Below are 10,949 nucleotides of genomic sequence, written 5' to 3' on the forward strand. Positions count from 1 at the left end.
ATGGATCCACGAGGACTAATTAGCCCCTGAAATCGTAGCCTCTTTTTTTTATAAACACCTTGCCCACCTAACTGAAAAATCCTCGGGGTCCTAGACCGAAGGTATCAGTAGAACGGATTGGGTCGTATTTCACCCTGTAAATCTAAGCAAAGCAGCAACGTGTCTGCCGGTGACATCTTCCTCATCGATCGGCAATAATGTGCGGTACGCCGTGAATGATGCCTTTACGGTCGTTCTTACTCTCTCTCTCTCTGCGGCTTAATTTATCGTTTTATGGTCCTTTCGGGGGCTGCGAGTCGGACCGTGGTTCTTCTGGAGAACCCCATCGGCGTCGAATGGGCCGAGCCCGGCAGAAAGCAGAGAAAAGAGCTGACGATGCAAAATGAGAAAGAAGGAGGAACGTAGGGACACGGGAAGAAGGTACGAAGAAGACCGAGAAAGATGACGGGGGAGGAAGAAAGACAAATGAACGGCGAAACAAAAGGGCATCGACGCGATAGATGGAGTGGGGTTTTGACCAGTCGAGCAGAGGGTAAAAGGAAGAAGGGATGAGAGGGCAAGCAACCTTCTAGGAGGCGTGGCACACGCGGTATTAAGCAACCGCGCCACCGCATTGTAAAGGGCAAAGTGTTATTGTTCCGAGCGGTTCGAGAAGCTCGACTTAATTGGATTTCAAAACGAATTGTTTGCACACTTACCGCGACACTGTCACCATCCAAAACCGAAGCTTCTACGACACATAGAAGCTCGCCAAGTTCCTCCCCGATCTATATAAAATTATCCGTTTAACTGTGCGTTACGTTCAACCCTGTTTCGCACCGGATGCGAGTAACTTTCGCTCGCGGGAGAGCGATACAGAAGAAATAATGAAAGAGCCGAAAGCAGGGTTTCGGGGAGGAGGAAGAGGGTGGATGATGAGGGAAGAAGTAACGAGACGCTCATCCGCGTTTTCAAGTCCATTCAAAAAGGTGAGAAGGTGTATTTCGAACGGTGTGTAATTAGAGTTATTACTTTAACAAGCCTGTTACCAAAGGAAAAAAACTATAAGAGCGGCGCGGCGCGGGCGTGGAAAGGGGATGCGGTAAAAGGGGTGAAGGGAAGGAGGCGAGGTACTGGTCGAGCCATTGTTACCGGCTAATGCTGGCCTTCTTTGCATCATAAAGGCAATGCGCGGACCTGGCCTTTTATGCAGGCGACCGTGCACCGGGGATAGTGCTATACCCACACCGATGCATCGTTTTACACGCGTACGCGTGCAAAATACACGCGAAAACCGCACGTAAGTACGCGGGCGGTGGCCCGTGCTACTTGCCTTCACCGTCTGCTATCTGTACGCTAAGTTATCGGAGCCGATTAATTTCACTTAAGGTACCAGCTGGTTAGCTCCGCTTCTTATTTGTCGAGCTTCGCGTCGAAGAACACAAGGTTGCAACGTGATTTTAACCCTTCCGCGAACGAATATCGATGATGTGGTAAAATAATTATTTGAAAGTCTTGGAATGAATTTTTATGGGTCACCTCGGATATGTACTTTCTCCGTAAGACAGATATTCGGTCTGTTCGTTTCGATGCGACGCGAAAGGCCTGGATCCTTTTGAAGGACCTGCCGACGGGTTTTCAGGCAAACGCAAGGACGCGTCGCAAGCTGCAGAAACCGCTGCGGAATAATTTGTCAAACTTGTCACCGGGGACAGCGGTGCGACCGTGGTTTCGCCTAATGAAGCGTCACGAAATTCCTCTGCGAAACACATTGACGATTTATCCGGCCCATTGCACCCGACTAGCGCGTTATGGGAACGGTCTTATTTCACGGGACGTTACGACGTCTTTACCTCCGTTCCGCGTTCCTTTTTGCAAGAAACTTTCACGAACCGAGCCTGCCTATTCGCCAGTTTATTTACATGATGCGTGCAAACCGCGATGTAAACACGGGACGACGTTGAAATCGTCTCTTTCTCTACGCGCCATTAAATTAATTACCTCGCCGTGTTGCAAACGGAACGATCTTCCACTTAACGTAGCCCCTCGATCGTTTCTTTCCGTCTATTTTAATTAACGAACGCCTAAATTATGCATCCACCTAACGCTCTCGTGATGCACTTTGGAATTAATGACCGATGTTAATTCACCGAGTCAATAGTGTGAATTTCCGACCGACCAGGACATCGTAAGATCAACGCGGTCGAAGCCGGGGTTTAATGGCTGCGATTAATTATAATTTATTGCCGGGATGTAAATTAATCACGTAGAGAACGATCTTCAGTTGGAATGGACGACTATCAACTTTTCTATTGCAAAGAAAGAAGTATCTAATATAGCGGGTAATAGCTTTGAAAACATTTGGCGTTAAGAGTTGGCAGAGCCGTTTCGTTGGCGAATCACGGCACGACGTAGTTCACAGTTTTGTCTGGGTTCATTAGCAAGGCCGCGGTGACGGTAGTTGGATTGGGCGCGAAAGTTTTTAACCCCGGTATTTTTGTAATTAAAATTAACAACCGGCACCTTGCCAAATTGTCTTCTTACGGTACGTTCCTCGGCGATCCGCCTTGGCAACGCAAGTAAGCGTCGAGCGAAGAAAGGACGCTCGATGCTTGCCATCATCAATAAGTGTCATCGCGTTATACGCTTATCTTTACACGTATATATACGCGTATTATATAACTCGTGCACCGTGCAAGTATTTAGCGTACAACGGTGTGTGCCACCATTATTTCGCGAATTAATCATCATTTTTTCCCTCGCGACCCTTCGTATGCAGATTTCTATTAAACTTTATTTCTTCCACGTCACCTTTATCTTTTGTCGGCGCGTACAGGAAATGTTTCTCTTTGATTCAACGACTTGCATCGAAATCCGTCAGATCGTTGGTTAGAGAGAAAAACTTGGAGACGTGATTTTCGTAACTTCACCACCGTGCTCACGAGTCTCGTCGTTATCGAAAATACTTATCCGACGGCGAGAAAAGGAAAAGAAGGACAGAAATGGGGAAGGTAGTAGTTAAAAGACGGCAGTGCTACCATCATCAATACGTGTCACGGGATACATAGTGCTCTCGATATATACAGGGTGTTCACTTATGGGCGGGTATATTTTGAGGGGGTGGTAACGAGGTGATTCTAAACAATTTTTTCCCCTGCCAAAATTCCTGTTAAGCCTTAATTTTTGAATTACTAAAGGAAAATAGCGAACAATCAAAGCGGGTATAATACGCAGGATGAGCTTCGGGAGTGTCGGTTACGAACCGAGCTCGAGCGAAGTCGTGCAACCTTGTTTACTAATGCGACAACTAGTAGTTTGTTCGAGGCCTCGGTCGAGCACGGTTCTCATAGCCGTGCTAATTAGTCGCTGTTTGTTCATTCGTAATTTAAACACTTTGGTGCAGAAAGAAGTTGTTGAAAATCACCCCAAAGGATGCCCTTGCCGAACACCCTGTACACAGAACGCCTTTAAAGTCAATCGTATTTTTCAGCATGTTTGGTGAGTCGTTTCGAACAATAATGGTGGTGGTTTTTTGTTATTGAATTATTTGGAAAGTTATATTTCTTTTCTTTTCGTATTTGTATCTTGTAACGTTTATTTAGAAATCGTGCATATAAGATACAATATATTACTACAGTACAGAAAATAAAGGTATATTGCGAGACACAGGCAATAGTTAGTAGGCAGTGATAAAGTGTACGCATATGATATGCGTTAATTATCGGGACACTCTGTATATTGAAAACTCGCACAAATGCACAATGTTGCACACCGACGAGCGCGTATTTACTACGGGACCGCCTTAATTATCTCTCGCCCTCTCTTTTGGCGCGACCACTGGTTATACGAGCACGTTGCTGGTGCTTTTCTGATATCTGCCGCGATCGGTCAGTTCGTTCTAACGACCGGACACGCCACACTGTATAAATTCGAGCCGTCGACCGTGTAAAGACGATTCACGCGTGTTCGAGAGGAACCAATAAGCAGCTGCTTTCTCATCGGCCTTTCGTCGTTATCGGTATGGGAAGACGAAGAGGTTGAAATTCGAGTTGACATTAACATCGTCTCGAAATACCTCTGAGAAATTAACGAATTTTATCGTTCGCGAATGTTACTCGCGGGCCAAGGTGATTCGTGGCCGAGAAAAATTAATCGAATATTTCGGGATAGATTCCTTAAGATCAGCGAGGCCAATTCGAAAAGAGTCGTATTAGAGACGGTATTCGGTAGTCGAGCGTAGCGGCGGCGGCGTCGGCCTCGAACCTGGTGGATCGTTGAAATGATTCCACTTATCCGCTACGGGGAGTCCCCGAAGAATCCAGTGCCGGTACAAAAGCCGATGGAAGCGAACTCGATCGCCGCAGGACGCCTGGCTACCGAAGATATTTCATTTACCGGACAAAAACTGCCCCCTCTTCTTCCCTCCACCTCGGTTCTTTAACGCTCGAGGACGGAGAGCTAAGGGAGGAATTCGAATTAATATTCGGCGCTGACGTATGAAATTACAGGCAGCCTTGTCTGCCTGTTCCTGTCATCGTCGTTCGCCTTCTTCCTTCTCCTTCGCGTTGTTGTTGTTACCGGTGTTGTTGTTGTTACCGTTCCCGTCTCGACGCCTTTCTCGCCATCCCGCTAGGAAACAAATGACCGACGATCATCCTGTCCACTCGAGACACAATGGGAAACGTCTCTCGGACACCATGTCGCGTCCACGCATCTTGTAACCTGGTGTTCTTTTTAAAATGCGCGCTCAATTTGGCTACCGATTTTGGTATAATGAAGATCATTTTGTACCGGTTGCGGCCCCGTTCATTGTCGTTCGCTTTCTCGGACCATCCTCGAGCCACGATGAATGGTAAAGAGGAATACCCTGTCGGCCTTGTAATTCCACGTCCGCCGCTCTTCCTCCTCGATTACATATATTTTCTCGGGATTTAGACAAAGATTCGAATACGACGAAAATCAATCTCCTTTCGTTTCATATTGATCGAGAAGCCTTTGGAAGTTCTTTCCGTGATGGGCAACAACGATTCTTCCGGAATCGAAATACGAAGCAAACGAAGACTTCTCACCTGTTGGCCCCATTGTCCGCGAGATAATTTGGTTAAAGTAACTAATCGTTCGCCCTTTTCAGTCCTGCCGCTTATATACCACGATGCCGAACCCGCGGCCCCTTTTGTCGTAATTAATAGTCCTCCCCGCGAGTCCCTACTGCTTCTCCTCTAAATGATTCTTCATCCATCATCGTGCGGCTAACTTTTCAGCCTTTGCCTTTCGATTTCCCCAAAAAACCGCTTCCCATCGGTGCTTGGTCAGTTCATTTTCTTTCTATCTAAATATCATCAACATCCGTTTACAACCAATTTACGTTATCCTCGAAGTCGTTTAAATAGAAACGTCTTTCGAGCGAAAATCAATTTCTTTCGTCGATTGAAACAGAAATGTCGATTATTCATCGTGCTCGTTTCGAGGCGGCACGGTTTTCGCCGGCTCGTCTTTATTCATTCTTTTATCCCCTGCCACCCCAGAAGTCGTTTCGGTGGATAATATCACGATCTTGAATTCGTTCGGCGAGTCATCGCTTAAAATGATAGTAATTGTTCGTTAATTCGAAAGGAAGAATCCATTTCCATCTTGCGTTTCGAAGAGAATGTTGCTTCGTGAAGGAATAAGAAAAGAAAAAAAAATTGGCCAGCTGTGGCGGCTTTTAAGCGACACACCTGCTAATTTCTTCAAATACCGCGACTAGTCCTTTTCCAAAGAAAAAAAAAGGAAAGAAACCTCTTTGAAAAAATTTCTTGAAACAATTTTCACAACGATATTCGTCCCCAGAGGTTGTAGACTCTCGAGTTCTCTTTAACCCGGGAATGTGTGTTAAAAAGAAAGAAAGGAAAGCAACAATGTTCATAAAGCAGTCTCCGGGGAAAAGTCGTAAATTCTCGGCTATGTATTTTACAAATGATTTACGAAACTCGCATGCAAATGCCGGCCGCGACGTTAAAACGATAAGTTACAAAAATGTTGATAGTCGAAATATATCGTCGATTGGTAAATCTGATTCTCGCTTCCACCTTTCTCCTCTCTATCGTCGTTCGATCTATTCTTTCTCACCACCTTTCCTCTTCATCCTATCCCGTTTATCCTCTCTGTTTTACTTTCTATCCCTGCTTTCCCTCTGGTCGCACCGAGGCGGTCGCGCGCACACGCGAGAACGCGACTGCACATGCAATCGCATCTCGATGACCGTACCTGCCGGTGATTTAACGACTTGTCACCCACTTTATCAATTTACCGCCGCTGGAGACCTCGGCTTTACGCACGTAAACTGGCCATCCAATGTGTACTTATAGTTTCTACCCACCGCGCGAGCTCTATCGGTTTAAGTAATGATTCTGTCTTCGCGTTGACTGCCGAACGGTTGCTACGAACATTACTCACCAATAATCTGAAATTCAAAATTACCGCTAGCGTTCGGCTAATAGCAATCACGTGTACGAGGAAAATTTCCATTTGTTTCAACATCCTCAACTGTCATACGCGATTGAATGAAATGGTAATCTACTTAATTAATTTTCGATACTCGTACCGTTGTCTTTCCATCGGAATTCCGAGAAAACAGTTTAGCAGGACATAGGAAATCGCTTTAACGAGGAACCCTGTAAAACAATACTTTCCACGAAGGTGAAGGAAAAAATACGTTACAAGGATGGTATATCTCGAACCGACCACGGGACCGAAAAATGGTCGGGATCGAGAACGAAGATAAGGCCCGGGGACGTTGTGTCCCCCGTGTTTTCGGAGTTTGCGTGGTAATTGTCCGGCCATATGCTCGTTCGAAACTCGCCCACCGAAACGTTCGATGGTCAAGCAAGCTCGAACATCGTCTCGATTATTCCAACCACTTTCTTCTTTTTTTTTTTCTTCATCATCTTAATTACAATATTTAAATTCCTCTACGGCCATGTGTTCGCTCGGCATTTCCGCGTCCTCGAGCTTTTATCTTGCACGCACACATGCCGTTGCGTCTATTCGGGATCGTGTTGATCGCGTGGGTACCGGCACGCAAATTACGAGAGAAAACTGTTGGCTAAACATTCGGTTATCGTGATCGCGCCACGATAATTCATTACCTTAATACGGCCACATCAGATACTACGTCGTAAGTGGCCGCTCTGATCGGACACCCCGTGTGTTTCGATCATTTCTGAAAGTGCCGGCTGAATTATTTTGTCGGTACACGCGAAACACCGTGATCAATCGTTGCCTTCGGTTTCTTCCCAGTGAAATTTCACTGTTCAATCTTAATTTTTCTTTTTTTTTTTTTTTTTGCAAATGACTTAATTACTCAAGCTCGCACGAGGGTGAGCTCTATCTTCTCGACTAATAACGTAGAGAGGGAGGGTAACAGGTAGGGTGGCGATAGAGCATCGCGTTGAAACGATCCTGGCTACCGGACGATTTGTCATCGGATGGGTAACGACGGGCAAGCGACAAATCTCGTTCGTCCGGTGTATTGATGAGCATCGATGATGCACGCTACTCGATAATGACAAGTTACCATCGATTATATCGTTTTCCATGGGACACCTGCACGCGCCGTGCGTATCGCCACGAAACGGGTGCGCAATTAAAATATTCGATTTTACGATAAGCTCATCTTGATGTATGGATCTCCTTACTTGGATGTTCCACAATTTATCGCGGTCTTTTATCGTGAATTATAGCGGATAGAGTTACGTTTTCGATGGAGATATACGAGCGAAAGGAGAGTGTTACTTTTCGACTGATTTGAAGACGACAAAATGACAAATGTGACGTTGCGTTTCTCAATAACGTAGATTATGTTTCGCCAAATGGCAGCGTTATGCAGTTAAGAATTAAAACGATGTCGGTTTTTGCAAGGATAATTGCAAGGTAAAGGTACACGAATTTCGTGAGCTCCGGAGCAGTTGCGAGCAATTATTGGCCCGTGTTCGGCATTATGGCTCAATTTGCGCGAACGTCCTGGAAATACGAGGAGATTCCTGTTGATTTTTAAAACGCACGCACGCACGCGTTTACGCAAGTAGCTGTTCGCACTGTTGGCACGATTACTCCCGGTGAATTCCCCTTTTATATTTCTTTTATTTTCACCTTCCCGTCCAGTCCATCCTCGGTTCTGTCACGTCGACTCGACCAACTGGTTTCGTCTTAATCTTCTTCGACGAATCTTCGTGTCGCGAGAAGTCGAAGAAGAAGAAGATCGTTAACGGCGATGGTTCACGAAGTTTGCTTCGTCGTCGAAGCGATACGTTTCGACGTTTCGACGAACGATTACGCCCGGTAAATCGTGGCTAATCGTTTTCTCGCGCCAGCTATCCCTCTAAATCGACCGTTTCTCTTTTTGCCATCGTTACAGCTGTCCAGAAGGAATCCTTGTGTCTCTATCGGGCTCTGTTCTAAACGCGTATAACAGGAGTAACGTCGTTCGAAACGTTTTTCACAGAAATTTACCACGGTCTTGTAGGCTCGGCTCGTTACACCAGCGTGTTTAAGAGTGTATCAGAGCAGCAGGATCTAGAAATAATGAAACTTTCCTGCCAATTTGTTAACTGTTTAACGTACCCTCGTAAAATCCCGCATAAATTACGGTTAATCGTCGTCGCTTCGTGCTGATTTTACACTCGAGCTCGCCTCGAGGCTGAGACTCTCAAAGAACTTCATTGGATATTCTTCAATTAATTACGCTAGCCTTGCGTTCTTGCGTACCACTGTGCACGCTTCCCGTGGAATCTACACGGGGTTAGACAAAACGACGGAAAACACTTGTAAAGATGTACGCTTCTTCGTTAACAAATTGTATGTCAGAATATTAGGTGCACGTAACAAATTCTCACAAGAAGGGCACACGATCTTAGGGAATGTAAGGAATTACAAAATTCATTACAGAGAATTTCACGTTTAATTCATTTTTCACAAGTTCCATTTAGAAATTTAAACGGATAATTCTTCGGAATTTGGACCAAATCGGTATCCCGGAAATTGATCACTTCCGTTCTCCGTGTTCGTGAGTTACAAACGTTCTCCCTTATCTCGATTTCGAGGGAGTCGATTAAGGTGCGCGATTCGAACGGTCATTTTTCTAGAAGACCGCTTGAAATGGACGCAAATGCGTGCTCTTTGGGCGCGCGCATCGGTCAACAGGATGAAAGCAAAGGTGTGGAAGAGAGAAAGGGAAGAAAATAAAAGGTTGAGAGAAGGAGAAGGTGACCGGAAGTGGGAGCAATTAACGATATAAGTGGTTCGCTGGTCTCGGGACTCCGATAAGATCGGCTAACTCGAGTCCTAGCTACTTTTCTTGCGACCATTCGATGGGAAGATAGTAAGCTCGACGAGGCAGGTGCCTTTTGGACACATTATACGCTCTTACTCACCTCGATCCACCTTTTTCTTTTTTTTTCTCCTCCCTTCCCCAGGCCGAGTTGGCCCTCGTTGTTCTACCATTTCTTCTGCCACCTTTTTCTCCCGGTTCGCGCGTGCAAGCGGAACGCTTTGTTGCATCGCATCGCGACGATGTTCGATTCGCGACGACGACGTCCAACGAAATAACTTTATTTACCGGCATCGATAATCGATAAATTGCCCGACGACCGGTTATTTGCATTTTATTAAATGTCCACCCGTTTAATCGCGTTCCGCTATCATACCCTCTTTGCCTTATGTTTCCAGGCAACGCGTTATTAATATTAAGTAGGTGTCGCTATCGATTCCTGGTAAGACTGCAGGAAACGATTTCAATCCTTAGATAACGGGATAGCAATCGATTGACCTCGCTGATTACCAGATATTATCGTTTCTTTTTCGTGTTACCGATCGATCGGAAGATATGATTTTTCATCGAATATCGTGTATGTTGGTGCACACCTTTCCGTCAATTATGACTTCATTATCTAGTCGTGGACGAGGGTTGAGCTTCTTGACTGTGTTTTGCTAAGTTTTTCGTACAACGGAGAAAATTGAGGTTGCAAGGGGTTTAGAAGAATGGACAGGGCCGGCCCTGGGTCTAGGCAGACTAGGTGGCCACATACGGCCCCCATAAGACGATTTTGCGTCTAAGAATGCAAGAAGAGTAATGTTTACTCGAATACTAATCGAAGTAAAAGCAAATCTAAATTAATTATACAGGCTTTAATGTTAATTTTATAAATTTTATTATAAGATTTCCGGACCCCAGAAATCTCAGAGCCGACCCTGGGGCTCGATTTCGTTTGATCAACACGAACAGGTAAATTCGTGGGTCGTTGTTGAAGGATCAGGGGAACAGGATGCGGGGGCAGTACTTCTGTTCCGGTGATTCTCTTTTGTCGCCAGTTTCAGGATGCAGAAACCCGGCAAAAGCTCGATTTGACCGTGGGTTAACCACATCCTCTTGCTGGCTCTTTTCTTCTTCTTCTTCTTTGGTTTCCATCGGGCGTACACCTTCGGGAAACGAAGCTGCGTGGGGAAGGTGAACTCGAAGGGGAAAAAAAAGGAAAGGAGAAAAAATTGGAACTGTGATTTCCTACCGCTTTCAGTTAATAAGCGTATCCGTTCTCCGGCTGACGGCCTGCAATTATGCATGAAGCGCGAGCGGTCGCGGTTCTTCAAAGATTTTACGAGCCGAGCGTTAAGTATACGCGATATTTAACGCGTTCTGCCCGACACTGTCCCACGGAAGTGACGCTCGTTTCGTTTCGGTGGCAAACGCTTCCGTAGAAAGTGAGAACGGAGAAAAAAGAAGAGCACGATTTAATATTTCACTTTCCTTCTCCCCTCGACTCGCACAGCGTGTAAAAAAAAAATGAATTAGTTGTAACTCACCGTAGACGATTCCACGCTCTGCGATCGTCAATGATATTTTATTGTAAACGTATCTCGTGTTGATTACCCGCAAAGTTAAATCGATATTTCCGCGAAATATATCGCGTTTCCTAAATCATACCGCATATGTTTCT

General features: G+C 45.5%; 1 protein-coding gene across 2 annotated transcripts in view; it reads left to right on the plus strand.

Annotated features, from left to right (window-relative positions):
- Positions 1 to 10,949, plus strand: part of LOC114873201 (phosrestin-2-like) — a 111,833-nt gene that overhangs the window by 12,447 nt on the left and 88,437 nt on the right. The window contains exon 1 of one of the 2 annotated variants that reach the window (XM_046288081.1): positions 3,446 to 3,477. The exons of the other annotated variant lie outside the window; for it this stretch is intronic. Coding sequence (XP_046144037.1) covers positions 3,471 to 3,477 — 7 coding nt within the window. The 5' untranslated portion in view covers positions 3,446 to 3,470. Of the gene's footprint in view, positions 1 to 3,445; positions 3,478 to 10,949 lie in introns of those variants that run through there. 2 annotated transcript variants of the gene reach the window in all.

Source organism: Osmia bicornis, chromosome 12 (assembly GCF_907164935.1).
Source record: "Osmia bicornis bicornis chromosome 12, iOsmBic2.1, whole genome shotgun sequence".
In the NCBI taxonomy this organism is placed as follows: Eukaryota; Metazoa; Arthropoda; class Insecta; order Hymenoptera; family Megachilidae; genus Osmia; species Osmia bicornis.